The sequence below is a fragment of the Microcaecilia unicolor genome, chromosome 5 (genome assembly GCF_901765095.1).
Source record: "Microcaecilia unicolor chromosome 5, aMicUni1.1, whole genome shotgun sequence".
NCBI lineage: Eukaryota > Metazoa > Chordata > Amphibia > Gymnophiona > Siphonopidae > Microcaecilia > Microcaecilia unicolor.
The window spans coordinates 302,199,224-302,216,277 of record NC_044035.1 but is presented as its reverse complement, the minus strand read 5'-3'; the positions used below and the strand labels follow the sequence as shown (position 1 = coordinate 302,216,277).

The following is a 17,054-nucleotide window of genomic DNA, read 5'->3' as shown; positions in this document are numbered from 1 at the left end:
CCTTCAGACTCTGACTGGTCTCAAGGATTTATTATTTGCCTTATTCTAATAATCAGGTTATGGGAGTCCAAGAGAAGGGTCGTTAAACAAAGATGCTTTAGATCAGGCTTGTCCAAGTCCTGGAGGACTGCGAACAAGCTGGGGTTTCAGGATATCCCTAATGAATGTACATGAGAAAGATTTGCATGTCCACTATATCCATTGTATGCCACTCTCTCTCATATGTGTTTATTAGGAATATCCTGAAAACCTGGTCTGTTTGCAGCCCTGGAAGACTGAATTTGGACAAGCCTGCTTTATAAGTTTTCTCAGTGTTGTAGAAATCTGATTCTAAAGTTTCCTCTCAGCAACCTTGGTTATATCTCTGGCTCTGAGTTCAGATTGTGATTGGCTGTTTCAAGTCTTTTAAATTTAATTTCACATTTGTGTACTGCTTTAACCATCTGCATAGCTCAAAGCAGTTAACATATATCATTCCCCTATGGGTAAAAAAGGAGAAGAAACAAACATTCATCCAGCATTGAAATCCAGTCTGTACACTGGATCAAAATATCAATGCTTTAGGCTAAAATATTTCTTAAATAGCCAAGTTTTTATATTGCAGTGATATTTTACATAATCTTTCTGTTGATGTAAACTCATAAGGAGAGAATTCCACAGTTCTGGCCCTTTATCCATCAATAGACCTTTTTCTTCCAGGTGGCCAGTTTACATGACTAAATACATTCAGAAGAAAATGAGACAATTTTATACTTATCTCAGTTGAAGAAATCCAGGTTTAAGCTCTTCTTTCTCAAGTTCCATGTAGAGTTGGTGTTAGGTTTCAGTCAATCAGTTGGTAAACCATGTATTACCTCATTTCTGTTAGCATGAGAATAGTGGGAACCCTTTCAGCTTTGTGCACTCTGGCTATTGCATTAGTGAAACTGCTAAGTTCAAGATCTGGGTATTTTCATGACTGGGCTGTTCTTCTATTTCTTTTATGTAATTTTTGTGTTTGCGTGTCTGGTGGACTGGAGCTCTGCACGGACATATTGAGGTTAAGGAGCAGTGGAATGCTTTCTTAGCTGGAGGGAACAAGCCCTGCCCCCTAGCCCCCACACTAATTGAAGAGCACTTTTCCAAAACCCACTTGGTCTATTTTTTGTCAGTTTTGAGTTATGTGATTAATTTCGTTCATGAAGGTAAGATTCATTTGCTGTAGCTTATTCTTGTGCCAAAACTTACTAGGTCTATGGTGTTTTAATGACTTTGTGCTAAATTCTCTATGCAAAACTCACTTGGTCCAAAGCTTCTACCTATTTTTCTCAAAACTGTTGCTGATGGACTGAGTTTTAGAAAAGTGCTCTTCAGTTTCTCCCTTACCTTTATATTTAATGTCATTCTTACATAAATTTTTAATGTAAATCATATAGAGTATACTTTTGTTCACACGGGACATGCTGACCAACAAGTACACCCCCCCCCCCCCCCCCCCCCACCCCCCCCCCCCGAAAGTGCTTGTAGATCAAAGTAGGATGTTTCACTTACAGATCAACATACAAAAAGATTCTGTTCCGATTCTGGTGTCACATCAGTGACAGTGGAGGTGACATTCAGGATGATGTAAACAAAACGTTGTGTGTTTGGCGCTCCTACTACTGACACATAAAACTAAGGTTTTCTTTGGTTGCTTATACCTTTAGAGTGCTGAGTGCCCAAATATGTACAGTGCACAAGGACTCCTGAAGCAGGCCTCTTTGGCCGAAACACAGTTCATGTTCAGCCCATGTCCATTATTACTTTGAATAAAGCTTCTGATGTGAACACTCTGAGCCAATTGGACGTTTTGTTTTACTTCATCCTGTGTTTAACCTCTGCTGTGTTTGCTTGCTTTGGTTTTCCTTTGTGGAGGCTGTGGTCATCATTGACAGCACACAGACACTGTGTGAAGTGGCACCAAACTACTACTACTATTACTTCTATTTATCATTTCTAAAGCGCTACTAGACTTACACAGCGCTGTACACTTGAACATGAAGAGACAGTCCCTGCTCGACAGAGCTTACAATCTAATTAGAACAGACAAACAGGACAATCAGGAGATAAGGGAATATTAAAGTGAGGATGATAAAATAAGGGTTCTGAACAAGTGAATAAGGGTTAGGAGTTAAAAGCAGCATCAAAACGTTGGGCTTTTAGCTTAGATTTGAAGACGGCCAGAGATGGAGCTTGACGTACCGGTTCAGGAAGTCTATTCCAGGCATATGGTGCAGCAAGATAAAAGGAACGGAGTCTGGAGTTAGCAGTGGAGGAGAAGGGTGCAGATAAGAGAGATTTAGCCAGTGTATCGGCATGCACAGACTCAGGGCTGCGCTTCTCGGTCCTTGAGCCAGCGGTTCCTTCCAAGGTGGTAACATTTTTGGGGACAGAGTGGAATTGGTAGCAGACTTCATTAAGAAGAGAACTGATATCATTAAGTCCCTGTCTCAGCCCGCTCCTTCTGCAGCCTCCATGTCTTGGAGGTTTTCGGATGAGAGTAGAAAGATTGCTTACTATAGGTTCACCCCTTCTTCCCATCCTCAGCAACAAGCTCAGCCTCCACTTTACCATTCCCACCAGCAGCGGACTCGGAAGACCCAGTCAAAGGCAAGGGATGAGCTTTTGACTGGTTCCAGCAGAGCATAACCAAAATCAAAGTATCCGACCCGGATGACTAACATTAAAAGGGAGACTGAATTTTTTCCAAGAAATGTGGCCTCTTGTAACCTCAGAACAGTGGGTTCTGCAAATAGTCCAGGTGGGTTACAGTCTCAGTTGGATCAACTTCCTTCAAATTGCCCACTGAGAGCGTCAAGCTTCAGCTTTCAGCACTGGGAAGTACTCACAGAGGAACTCTCCTCCCTTCTAAAGGTCCATGTGGTCAAGCCTGTTCCCCCAAGGGAAGAAGAAAAAAGGATTCTGTTCTATGTACTTACTGTGCCCAGAAAGATGGGGGAATTCCATACCATCTTATATCTAATGGACCTGAACAAATATCTGGTCAGAGAAAAGTTCAGGATGATTTCCCTGGGCATCCTTCTTCCTATGATAAAGAAAAATGATTGGCTATGCCCTCTGGATTTGAAGGATGCTTATACCCACATTCAGATTTCATCCATGTTACAGGAAGTATCTCAGATTTCGGGTGGGGAAACACCTCTGCCGGTATCACGTCCTGCCATTTGGCCTCATGTCCACTCCCAGAGTGTTACACAGACTGAGAGTTTGTGTCTCCCTACCTGGACGACAGGCTGGTCAAAAGCAAATCAAAGGAAAATGCTCAACTATCAATGTGGAGAACTGCTTGGCTGTTGGAGCCCTGCTAGACACAGTGCAAGCTTGAGCCTACCTATCTCAGGTGTAGGTGGATGCTTTCATTGCCATCACCAGTCAAGTTCAGCACAGCCAGCAGGTCACAGCTCTGCAGATGTTGAGATTGATGGACCATATGGAGGCATATTTTCAAAGCACTTAGCCTTCCAAAGTTCCATAGGTTTCTATGGAACTTTGGAAGGCTAAGTGCTTTGAAAATATGCCTCATGGCCTCCACAGTTCATGTCACACTCATGGTGCGCCTCCATTTGCAAGGTGCCCAATGGACCCTTGCCAGATTACTAGGAACCTTGCAGATGTCATCTCAGTTATGCTACAGTTAGCCCAGTAGCTTCTTTGATGGATGATTTGACCCAATCTGACCTTGGGACTCCCATTCCAAATTCCTCCACCCCAAAAGGTTCTGACTACAGATGTATCCACTCTATAGTGGGAGCTCATGTAGATGGGCTTCACACTCAGGGACTCTGGTCTGCTCAGGAGACTGAGCGTCAAATCAACCTCCTGGAGTTCCAGGCAATCTGGAACACTCTAAATGCTTTCAGAGATCGGCTGTTGAACCAAATTGTACTAGTTAGAGACGTCAGGTTGCATTATACTGTGTCGACAAGCAGGGGAGTATGGACTCCCACCTCTTATGTCAGGAGGCAGTCAGGATGTGGCAGTGAGCTGCCAGCCACAGCATGGTACTCTGAGCCACTAAGCTGGCAGGCAAAGACAACAGTCTGGCAGACAGATTGAACATGGAGATGCAACCCACACGATTGGTCTCTTAGCATGGGTATTGCACAAAAGATCTTTTGAGAGTGGGGCATCCCCTCTGTAAATCTTTTTTTTTTTATTCATCTCAACAACAGAGTCCCTCAGTTTTGTTCAAGGCTGTGGTCACACGAGAGACTAGAATCAGATGCCTTCCTCCTTAATTTGGGAGGGGGAGGGCCTTCTGAATATGTATCCTCCCATCCCTCTGATTGGCAAAACTCTGCTGAAACTTGAACAGGAAACCATGATCATCATTGTGCCCTTCAGGCTGAGGCAGATATGGTTCTCTCTTCTGAAGTTTTCCTCCAAAGAGCTGTTTGTTGACCCTAAAAACCCAGAATGAAGGGTCTCTTCTGCATCCCAACCTCCAGCCCCTGGCCCTCGTGGCCTGGATGTTGAACACATAAAATTTGCTTCCCTTTGACTGCCTGAGGGTGTCTTCAGGATCTTGCTAGCTTCCAGGAAAGATTCCACTTAGAGGTGTTATAATTTTAAATGGAGGTTGTTTGCCTTCCAGTGTGAGGACAAGGCCTCAGGTCCTCTCTCTTGCCCTACACAAAATCTGCTTGAATACCTCCTACACCTCTCTGAATCTGGTCTCAAAACCAACTCTGTAAGGTTGGTCTTAGTGCGATTAGTGCTTACTGTTGCCTTCAGCCTCTAGCTATTCACTTAATGAGAGGTTTACTATTGACAAAGCCCCCTGCCAGGCCATCTACTGTGTCATGGGACCTCAACATCATCTTCACCCAGCTGATGAAAGCTCCTTTTTAGCCACTTGATTCCTGTCTTCTGAAGTATTTTGACCTGGAAGGTTTTGTTTTTGGTGCCAGTCACTTCGGCTCACAGAGTCGGTGAGCTTCAGGCCCTAGTAGTGGATCCACCTTACATAAGATTTCATCATAACAGAGTAGTTCTCCACACTCATCCTAAGTTCCTTCCTAACCTGGTCTCAGAGTTTAGTCTTAATCAGTCAGTCATCCTACCAACATTCTTTCCAAAACTTCCATGCCCATCCTGGCAAAACCTTAGCATTCTATCTGGAGCGGACTAAAGCCCATAGACATTCCACCCAGCTTTTTGTTTCCTTTGACCCAAACAGGATGGGAGAAGCCATCAGTAAACATGCTTTATCTGATTGACTAGCGGTCTGCATATCTTTCACTTATGTCCAAGCTGGGCTGACTCTGGAGGGTCATGTCATGGCTCACAATGTTAGAGCCATGGCTACATTAGTGGTCCACTTGAAGTCATCCTCTATTGAAGAAATTTACAGAGCTGCAAGGTAGTCTTCAGTCCACACATTTACATATTATTGTGTGAGCAGAATACCCGAAGCAACAGCTGGTTTGGTCAAGACAGTTCTGCAAAATGTGTTTGGTGTTTAGAATCCAACTTCACCCTCCTAGGCCCATTTTTATTCTGTTCCAGGCTGCACTCTCATAATAAGATTGTATGTAAGTTTAGGTTGATTGGTTTCTTGTAGACCTTGCTGTTGCAAGTGTGAGCCTGGTAGCTAGGGATGCCCATAGGTGAGTATCCTATATCCTGCTTGTCTTGGAGGAAAGCGAGATTACTCACCTGTAGCAGGTGTTCTCCGTGTACAGCAGGACTAGGCTTCATACAAACCCTCCCTCCTCCTCTGTAAGTTGTATTCTTTTACCTTTTGATCCAACTGTGGCTCCCATGTGACTTGAGCAGGTAGTAAGGTACTTGCATATGCGAGATGGGGGGCCTGCGAAAGAATTCTAGAAGTTTGTTTGAAATGCTGCCTAGCATCCGTGCCAGGGCTCCGTCCAGGGACTTCACCTACTTGTGAGAATCCTTGTTCTGCTGTCCTTGAAGAACACCTGCTACAGGTGAGTAACTTTGCTGTATTGAATTATGAATTGTAGTTTTTTTGATATGTTGTAAGCCACTCTGTAATATTTTTTAGAGTGGAATTCCAAGGAGTAAGTCTAAGAGGTAACAATTTCTGTGCCTGTCTCCCCCTTTGCCTGCTGTTTTGATTGGTTCCCTTATTTCAGTCCACTCTCCATCTGTTTCCTTTTGATTTCATGCCCTTCATCTCTTCCCCTCCTTCAGTTCCAGTTTATGTAAATAAAGCTTTCCTAGTCATAATGGACATATATATCTTACAGGCATTACTTCTAATATGAAATTTTTAAAACGGATTTAAACATTTGCATTTTCATTAGCTGCCTGTGTCAGGCCACTAATGCAAGCTAGTTGACACTTTGGTTAACTTGAGGAACCACGTCCACCATTCAAGTTATTTTTTAACTGAGGTACACACATTGATGTATACTTCTGTCCTTTATTAATGTTTTAAACAGCCAGCTGGTTGGTTTTTAGTCATTAGTTGTGTCTTTTGCTTTCACACAGAGATGAACTTTGCTTTTGCTATTAAGTTATTATTCAATTTAGTATGATTTAATTTTTAATTTCAATCATGTCTGTTTAACAATTACAGTATCAGCCCCGGTGTAGCCTTACATAGGCGAAACATGGCCACATTGGGCACTGTTTTAGTTCTTCTCTTTAATAAATTGCCTACTACTTTACCATCTGGTTTGTGTGGTCTGCTCCTTCATCTGCATTTGCTGATCCCTGACTCGCATTGTTCTGCTATTCTCTGTGACTGCCACTTCCATCACAGCCTGTAGATATAGAACCCTATTTTCCATACTGCGAGCATTAGTATATACACGTTGCAGATGTTGCCCTTTTTTACCATTTGGGTATTTGTTTTATTTTACTTGAAGGCTTTTACTTTTTTATCTAGGTCCAGAAACTACAAGCTATGTTAAAACCAATGATGTTGAGGCGCTTGAAGGAAGATGTAGAAAAAAAGTTGGCTCCAAAGGAAGAAACAATCATTGAAGTAGAACTCACCAATATCCAGAAGAAATATTATCGAGCAATCTTGGAGAAAAACTTTGCATTTTTGTCCAAAGGAGCAGGGCAGGCCAATGTACCCAACTTGGTTAACACTATGATGGAACTGCGAAAGTGCTGTAATCATCCTTATCTTATCAAAGGTAAGCAAGTATAAAAATTAACAGTTTTTTGTGATAAGTATTCAAGAGCTACACATTTTTGCAAGCCAAATATTTGATTAAAAGAAATAGCATAAATTACATTTTTTTAAGTTCTGGAAATGCATCTTTAATTACTGCCCCTCCACCCCTGCATTTGTTTAGATGCCTCTACTAAAATTGGCTTAGTTTCAATAAGTGTTCTAGAGTATTATGATGACTTAGTATAATTTAAGACTAAGAGGATTTAAACTGGCATAGTGACATCAGTTAACTCTGTTCACTATTTGTAGTCAGATACAGACTCACTGTTGTGCAGTAATGCCAGGGATATTTTTGTGCTGGTATACTCTGGTACAGTGTACCTGCACCTTTTAATTCTTCAGACAGGATAGGTGCCCTTGCCCAACAATTAGCAGTGGGGGGGGAGGTGGAAAAAAAAGGAGTTGTAGGCATGGGGCTGCAGTGCTTGGGAGCACGCTGTGGGCTCTGCTTGTCCGCTGCCCCTCTGATGTCAACGTCCTGTTTCGAGGCAGGGGACCGGCGGAGACCACAGCCCGCACCCGAGCACTGCAGCCTACTACTACTACTACTATTTAGCATTTCTATAGCGCTACAAGGCATACGCAGCGCTGCACAAACATAGAAGAAAGACAGTCCCTGCTCAAAGAGCTTACAATCTAATAGACAAAAAATAAATAAATTAATCAAATCAATTAATGTGAACGGGAAGGAAGCAGCCCCAGCCTGCTTCGTCTTTCTTTGTCCCCTCTGTTGCTCACGGGTGAAGCAGCAGTTGCCACTGGAGAGAGGCGGGATGCTGAATGGAAGGGAGGAAGAAATGATGGATAGACGATGGGTGATGCTGGATGGAAAAGGGATTAGAAGGATGGTGTATAGAAAGATGGGGAGAGAGGGGGAGATGCTGGCTGGAAGTCTGGAGGAAAGAGAGGGCAATGCTGGATGTAAGTGGGGAGAAGAAAGAGACAGACAGTGGAAGTGGGGAGGAGAGAGGGGCAATGCTGGATGGAAGTAGGAAGGAGAGAGAAGGGCAGACGATGGAAGTAGGGAGGAGAGGAGAAATGCTGAATGGAAGTGGGGAGGAGAGAGGGGCAGATGATGGGTAGTGAGAAGGAGAGGGGAAATGCTAGATGAAGTGGGAGGAGAGAGAGGCAATGCTAGATGAAAGTGGGAAGAGTAACATAGTAAATTACGGCAGATAAAGACGTGAATGGTCCATCTAGTCTGCCCAACAAGATAAACTCATTTACATGCTATGTGATACTTTATGTGTTTACCCAAGTTTGATATGTCCCTGCCTTTCTCAGGGCACAGACCGTAAAAGTCTGCCCAGCACTGTTCCTGTACTAAAAGTTGTAAAGCTAACGCCAAAGCCCCTTAAAATTTACAATCTAGCCCATCCCTATCTATTCAGTCCAGGGGCGTATCTGCGTGGGGCCACAGGGGCCTGGGCCCCCCGCAGATTTCGCCCTGGCCCCCCTCCCCGCCGTCAACCCTCCCCCGCTGCTTACTTTTGCTGGCGCCGAGGTCCGACCCGCAATCTCCGTTTTTCGTCTTCCTCCGTGGCCATGCTTCCAGGAAGTAATGCTGCAGTGCTGATTCGTTGAATCCAGTTCGGCGTCTGACGTCAGACGTCGAACTGGATTCAACGAATCAGCACTGCAGCGTTACTTCCTGGAAGCATGGCCACGGAGGAAGACGAAAAACGGAGATTGCGGGTCGGACCTCGGCGCCAGCAAAAGTAAGCAGCGGGGGAGGGTTGACGGCGGGGAGGGGGTGGAGAGAGGCAGAGGCGGCGGCGGCGGGGGGGAGGGAGGCAAAAATGTGCCCCCCCTCTCTGGCTGTGGCCCCCCCTACCGCCGGATTCCAGATACGCCCCTGATTCAGTCACGATCAGGGCACAGACTGTAGAAGTCCACCCAGCACTGGTTTTACTCTCCAATTACCGGTGTCGCCACCCAATCTTTGCTAAGATTCCATAGATCCATTCCTTCTAAACAGGATTCCTTTGTGTTTATCCCACACATGTTTGAATTCCATTTCCGTTTTCATCACCACCTCCCGCGGGAGGGCATTCCACGTATTTACCACCCTTTCCGTGAAAAAATACTTCCTGACACTCCTGAGTTTGCTTCCCTTCAACCTCAATTCACGTCCTCTAGTTCTTCAACCTTCCTGTCTCTGGAAAAGGTTAGTTTGCGGATTAGTACCTTTCAAATATTTGAACGTCTATATCATGTCACCCCTGTTTTTCCTTTCCTCTAAGGTATGCATGTTCAGGTCGGCAAGTCTCTCCTCGTACGGTTTGCAATGCAAATTCCATACCATTTTTGTAGCTTTTCTTTGCTCCGCTTCCAGTCTTTTTCTATCTTTAGCAAGATACAGCCTCCAAAATTGAACACAATACTCCAAGTGGGGCCTCGCTAATGACTTCTTCTGCTGGTTATACCCCTCTCTATGCAGCCTAGCATCCTTCTGGCCACAGCCGTCGCTTTGTCACATTGTTTCTTCACCTTCATATCCTCTGACACCAACACCCGAAAGTCTCTCTCCTGGGTGTAGTTTACTAATCTCTCCCCTCCTGGTTTCTGCACCCCAATGCATCACTCTACACTTGGCATTAAATTTTAACTTGTAAGAAATTTTTGTTTAAAAGTTTTCATGAAGGTTTCTGTTATATTTACCAATTAAATTTTAACTGCCAGACCCCCGACCATTCTTCTAACTTTTGGAGATCCCTTCTCATTGTTTCTACTCCCTCCAGGGTATCCACTCTATTGGCTATCTTCGTGTCATCCGCAAAAAGACAAACCTTTCCTTCCAACCCTTCAGCAATATCTCCCACAAATATATTAAACAGAATTGGCCCCAGCACCGACCCCTGAGGAACTCCACTGCTCACATTCCTTTCCACTGAGCAGATTCTATTTACCACCACTCTCTGCCACCTGTCGGTCAACTAGTTTCCTATCCAGTTCACCACTTTTGGTCCTAAGTTCAGCCCTTTCAACTTATTCACGAGTCTTCTGTGGGGGACCGTATCAAAGGCTTTGCTGAAATCCAAGTAGATTACATCTAGCACATGTCCTTCATCCAGTTCTTTGGTCACCCAGTCAAAGAAATCAATGAGATTTGTTTGGCAAGATTTTCCTTTGCTAAAGCCATGTTGCCTCGGGTCCTGTAACCCGTTAGCTTCTAGAAAGTTAACTATCCTTTCTTTCAGCAACGACTCCATTATTTTTCCTACCACTGACATGAGACTTATCGGTCTGCAGTTTCCCACTTCTTCCCTGTCTCCACTTTTGTGAAGAGGGAGTGGAAATGCTAGATGGAAGTGGGGAGGAGAGAGGGGTAGTCAAAAGAGGTACATTGAAGATTGAATGGTAAGAAAGAATTAATATGTGGACAGAGGCAGAAAATAAACTGAAGAATGCTGAAAACATAGTAACATAGTAGATGACGGCAGAAAAAGACCTGCACGGTCCATCCAGTCTGCCCAAGAAGATAAATTCATATGTGCTACTTTTTTTATTTGTACTGTCCTCTTCAGTGCACAGACCGTATAAGTCTGGCCAGCCCTATCCCCGCCTCCCAACCACCAACCCCGCCTCCCAACCACCAGCTCTGGCACAGACCGTATAAGTCTGCCCAGCACTATCCCTGCCACCCACCACCGGCTCTGGCACAGATCGTATAAGTCTGCCCAGCACTATCCCCGCCTCCCAACCACCAGCTCTGGCACAGACCGTATAAGTCTGCCCAGCACTATCCCTGCCACCCACCACTGGCTCTGACACAGACCGTATAAGTCTGCCCAGCACTATCCCCGCCGCCCAACCACCAGCCCCAGCACAGACCGTATATGTCTGCCCACACTAGCTCCGCCTCCCAACCACCAGCTCTGCCACCCATTCTAGGCTAAGCTCCTGAGGATCCCTTTCTTCTGCACAGGATTCCTTTATGTTTATCCCACGCATGTTTGAATTCCGTTACCGTTTTCATCTCCACCACCTCCCGCGGAGGAGAGAAAAAAGACGAACATTAAATCTTGGCAATAGAGTTAAGAGAAGACGAGGAAAGTAGAAACCAGAAACTGGGACCAGTACAACTGAAAATAGTATGTGGCCAGACAGAAAAAAAGAATTTTACTTTTAGTTTAAGATAAAGTATATTTGTCTTTTTCTTTATTTATGAACTTGATATGCCATTCAGCTTTCCAGATCAGAGTAGTTAACACAACTTAATCCAAATAAAATAGGTGGAAAAGTACTCCATCAATTAATAGAAAGACCTAAAGCACAGTCAACCAAGAGCACTCATTCAGAAATAAATTAAGGAATACAGACAGATAGACCATTTCATTCTCCAGACTAAAAATAAAAAAGTCATTCCAAATGTATGTAAAACCCTAAGCTTTTAACAATACAGTGAAGGTATTCACTACAAAAGAAGGCCTTGCATATAGATGCACCAATTTCCTAGACTACAGGGAAAAAGCTAACTTTAAAAAATATGTCTTTAAAAGAACTTTAAGTTTTTGATAACTAGATTTTGCTTGAAATACTTTGGCTAAAGAAATTCAAAGTGAGGGCGCTTGCCAAAAGAAAGCTCTTTTCTATGTGGCTACTACTACTACTATTCAGCATTTCTATAGCGCTACAAGGCGTACGCAGCGCTGCACAAACACACTGTGCCCTCGAAAGAGAAGACATAGTCATCCTGTGATCCTGAAGCGACCTAAGACAACTTGCTGGAGTATTAAAAAAAAAATAATAATGGCTAGCCTACTTAAGTAAGATGGATCCTGCTGCCAAAAAGCATTGTGTGCTAGGCAAAGTACTTTAAATTATCTTGTAAAAAAATATAGGTAGCCTGTGTTACTTGAGGTACAAAGGGGTTGGTCACGTGCTCAGACATGCAAGCAGTTCCAAGTAACCTAATAGCAATGTTCTGCAAGGTAGTGTAGTACTTGTGTTAATTTTTTGTTTTATTTGTAGTTGTTAATTTGTAATGTTGTGAATGGAATTTGTCTGTTTTTGAAATTTACGTGTGCTATCTTTACAGCAGTACAAGGGGAAAATATATTTTTTTTTTCTAATGTCCTGCATGCCAGAGTCTGGTTTTGGGGGGGGTTTCAGCTGAATTTTGTCTACATATTTTATTAGTTTATGGTCACTCTTGGGGTTCTTTTGTTGGAAATAGGGACTGGAGTACTATTTTCAATGATGCCTTTTTATGGACTTCTTTTACAAAGCTGCACTACTGATTCCCAGTGCGAGAAATGAGAGGAAGCCCATAGGAGTTGAATAGGCTTCCTTTTATTTGCCGCACTGGGAATTGGTAGCGCTGCTTTGTAAAATAGGCCCTGTATGCTTCATGGCTGGTAAAATGGGTGTTACTACTGTGGGGTGGGTGGCTGCTGTAGGGGCAGAGCCATAGATAATGACCCTGCCCTTAAGGTTGGCCCTGTATGAGTTCAGGTACATTCCTCCCCCCCCCCCCCCCCCAAAAAAAAAAAAAAGAAGCACCGAGTCATGCTGAAGGTTTTCTATGAATAAAGTACTAAAGCTTGTCTACTTTCTTCCAAGTTGGTCTCTTAATATGCTTTGATAAATTTGCACTGTAGGACAAAGTCTGGTACCAATTACCATTATTGCTGAGAATCACAAATACTGAAAAAAACAATTACATGTATTTTAGGGGCTTTCAGAAAATGTTGCAAAACCCTCTTTCAACCAAATGTTGCTTTTTAGGGTAGCTGATTTTCAATCACTGGTACCCTCCGGAATTATAAGTTGGAAAAAAATTATAAATGTCTTATGTCCCACTTAACAATCTTATTTCTTTACATAACAATATCCAGTATTGTAAAATCTTTTGTCAATAGCAAATGTGAAAAATGAGCAAGTAAGACCAGCAGTTAGTCTCCTCTGCCAATCATGGAGGGAGCATACTGGGCAGAGGAGACTAACTGCTGGTCTTGTTTGCTTGATTTTGGAGTTAACAGATTTTTAGTTCTTATTGACAAAAGGCTTTGTTAAAAATGTTGTTAGTATATGATGTGAAGTACTGCTGTGAACTTTAATAATGGACACTGTTATGTGGGGCACAGGACATTTATTGCACTTACACCAGAGGATGCTGGTGATTGAAAATCAGCTACCCTAATAGGCAACACTTATTTAGTTGCAAAAAGATTTTGCAAAATTTGCTGAAGGCCCCATATACACATGTAATTAAAAAAAAATCTTTTGTTTTTTCCAGTATTCTTCAGCAACCCTCCAGACCCATCAAGACGCTTGAGTTACGCACGCCTACCAGAAGAGGGAGACTGAGAACACCTGAGTTTGGATACTGTAAATCTATCCTGTGCAGAACCCAACCAGGTAGTATTTCTCAGTCTCCAGCAGAGGGTAAACGTGCAGTCTGTACAGCCTGACCGGTCTGGTAGACCCTATGGGGTACATTGGGTTCTCTGTCTTTTTGGGGAGCTTTCTTGCTTCTCTATGGGTAAGGTATTGAAAAAAAACAAAACAAAAAAAAACCCAACCCTGTGCCTGGTTCTTTGGTGTGTTTCTGGGGTGTGAGTCCGATGGGGCACCATCTCCCCATTGGAGTGTTAAATCCATCTGACCGGGTCCCTCCCCCTTCTCTGCCCTTCAGTTGGAGTGGACAACTGTGTGCCTCGGCTGCCGTGTCAGGGCGGGAGCCTTGAGTGCCTTAGACAGCCTATAATAACTGGGCTGAAGCACAGAGGGGTGGAGGTAGCACAGTGCTGTGTGCTGGTTCTTTAGCTCTCTGAGAGGGCAGGGCGATTCATTGCTGTGTTGGTAGCGGGTTTTGTTGACTTTTGAGCTGGGTCATGTCTCTCTTCCCACCAGCTTCTTTATTTTTCTTTGGATCTGGTTCCGTGGAGATATTTATGGCCAAGCTCTTGCGCTGCCGCTCTTGTACGCACTGGGGGATTGAAGCACCTGGGGCGCAGTGTCGGCTTTGTGGGGAGTCAAAGTCGACTTCGGTGGCAGTACCTGACCGCAGAGCAGAGTGGTTCCGGGATGGCTAGGGCAGAGACTGTTCTGCAGCTGGGCTCTTCAGCGGCTATCCCGATTTCAGTGGGAACCACCACCATCTTGGATTCTTCCTGTGCTGTAGGGCCACCTCAGCTATTGCAAGAGGCTTCTTTCTCAGGCCCAGCTTTGGCGAGTGAGTGCTCAGGAGGACTGGGTTTCCCTCCTGAGTTTGTTTGGTCGTTATATCAGGCTTGAAAGGCAGGTGGTCTGGTCTGGGGTAATGCTCCCATTGTGGAAACTGGTCCAGGGGTGGCAAAAAGACCTCCCCTGGACTGAGTTGAGGAACTGGAGGTTTCATCGCTTCCTCGAGGAGGGAGATTCCCTGTTGTCATCTCAGGAAAAAGATTTCTTGCTACCCGGGGAAGACCCATCTGGGTCAGAAGTTTTCAGAGATGAGTTAGCAGAGTTAATAGACCAGGTATCTTCTACGCTTAAGTTTGAACCTGCGGAGACTTCTGCGGTTGATACAAAACAGGTGAATGTTTTGGTTAAAGGGATCCGTCATCCACCGCGATCCTTCCCTATGAATGAGAATCTTAGGACTATGGTCTTGGCGGAGTGGAATTCACCTAATACCCCTTGTAAAGTAGCTCAGGCTATGGCTAGACTTTATCCAATTCCACAGGAGGATAGGGATTCTCTCAATCCTCCCACTGTGGACGCGGTGGGTGACAGCAGTGACTAAAGCGAGTGCAATTCTGGTAGGTGGTGGTGGTGCTGCTCTCTGTGACCCCTGAGATAGGAAGTTGAAATCTCTTCTTAAGCATAGTTTTGATTTATCAGCACTGGCGCTGCAAGCGTCCATCTGTGGGGGGGGGGGGGTCTGGTGGCTCGCGTTTGCTTTCTTTGGGCTGAGAGGGTCTTGGATAGGGCTGTTTCAGTGCAGGAGTTGGCCAAGCTGGAGATGGGCTCTTCGTTCTTGGCTGATGCCCTTTATGACTTTGCTGAGTGCTAAGGCAAAGAATATGTCCCTCGTTGTTGTTGCCCAGGCATCTTGGTTCATCCGTATTTCGACAACTGGTTGATTCGGGCAAAGTCTCATTTGGAGAGTGAGAGGGCAACTGGTCAAGTGGTGCATTCCTGGAGTCTCTGTGCTGGGTAGTAAACGCAGCCAAGAATCATCTACAGCCGTCTCAGTCCCTTGACTATGTGGGGTTCATTTCAACACTCTGTAGGGGCGTGTGTTTCTGCTCCCTACTCAGATCAGCAGGCTGCAAGGGCAGATTCGGTAGCTCCTGTTGGAGACTGCTCCCGTGGCCTGATCCTACCTGCAGGTTCTGGATTTGATGGCGGCAGCACTGGAAGTGGTTCCATGGGCCAGGGCTCACATGAGGCTCCTGAAGCAAGCTCTTTTGTCTCGCTGATCTCCACAGAGGCAGGATTTGGAGGGGCGGCTTCCCCTTTTGCGCCCCCCGGCGCAGTCTGCAGTGGTGGCTTTGTACACCTCATCTGGAGAAGGGCATGCCTCTGGAGTCGCCAGAGTGTATAGTCCTCTCCACGGATGCCAGGCTGGGGGGACCATTATCTCGGGCAGATGGCTCGGTCGCTGGTCAGTGGAGGAATCTCGTTGGCCAATCAGTTGGTTGGATTCACGAGCGGTCCGGTTAGCTCTGGAGTCCTTCTGACCTCTCATCATCTGCACAGTGTGAAGAATAAGGGGCTGTCCTATCCTGGGTAGGCCACTAGGTGGTGCTGTTCCCATAGGAATGGGGGGAAATGCTTATGCTTAGGATGAGTCACTAGAGGGAGCCAGTAGGGGAAGGTCCAGATGGAGGTCGCTAGGACCTGGGAGAGTCCTGGGTTGGAAACAGGTGAAGGTTGTTATGGGCTGGGTTCTGCCTGGAATTAGGGGGAAGAGCCTAAAGGGGTGTAGAAGCTAGTCACCCATTTTATACCTGCCTGAGTTTGGAAAGGAGAAAGAGAAGAGAGAGAGGAACTGGAGAGCTGGCAGCTGTGGATTCCCTGAAGGTACTGGCTGGGCACTAGAGAAACTGTTGTGTTAATCCGTTGTATATAGAACTGTGTAAGAAGACCAAGGAACTAGTAGCCAGGGGCTGGAGGACAGAAGGCTGTTAGCACTGAGCCCAGGTGTCTATGGATGTGAGGCTCAGTGGGAAGATCTGTGAAAGAGTTTTAAGCTTGTGATAATGTTTTACGCTGGAAGAAGGACAGTGTTTTAAGCTGGAAGAAGTGTGCCCCAGGGGGCTGGAATAAAGAGCTGCTTGGTGAATATGCTGTGTTGAACTTGAGTGATTTGCATCTAATCTGCATATTTCCTGCAAGCTTACCCTGAGTGGAAAAAGGGCCCAGGATCTTGAGGTTGGAGTGTTCAGGATGCTGGGAAAAGACCGGCTGGAGTCCTGCTCGGGAGCCCGAGGCCTGCTGGAGAGCGGGAGGAGAAGCCTCGTCTTCACAACAGCCATGCAGGTCCTCTCAGACAATGCCACGGCTGTGGCCTATGTCAGTCGGCAGGGGGGCATGAAGAGTCGGGCGGTCGCAGAGGAGATGGCGTTGTTGGTTCACTGGGCGGAAGTGCATCTTAATGACCTCTCTGTGATACACATGGCTGGCATGGACAATATGTGAGCAGACTTTCTGAGCAGACACACTCTAGATCCCAGTGAGTGGTCTCTTCATCATTCAGTTTTCGACCAGATTGTGTTCAGATGGGGTCTGCCTCATGTGGATCAAATGGCGACAGCCGACAATGCTCAGGTGCCTCGTTATTTAAGTTGGAGGGATCCTTGTTCCGAAGGGATGAATGCGTTGATCGTTCTGCTGCCTTCTCAGGTGTTGCTTTACGTGTTTC

The 17,054-nt window shown here is 45.3% G+C and overlaps 1 protein-coding gene across 5 annotated transcripts in view; it reads left to right on the top strand.

Moving 5' to 3' along the window:
• The window catches only part of LOC115470793 (chromodomain-helicase-DNA-binding protein 9-like), a 624,303-nt gene that overhangs the window by 318,173 nt on the left and 289,076 nt on the right, over positions 1–17,054 (top strand). For all 5 annotated transcript variants that reach the window (XM_030204322.1, XM_030204321.1, XM_030204320.1 and 2 more), the window contains one exon: positions 6,902–7,157. In XM_030204322.1, the coding sequence (XP_030060182.1) occupies positions 6,902–7,157 (256 nt within the window). The remainder of the gene's footprint in view (positions 1–6,901; positions 7,158–17,054) is intronic.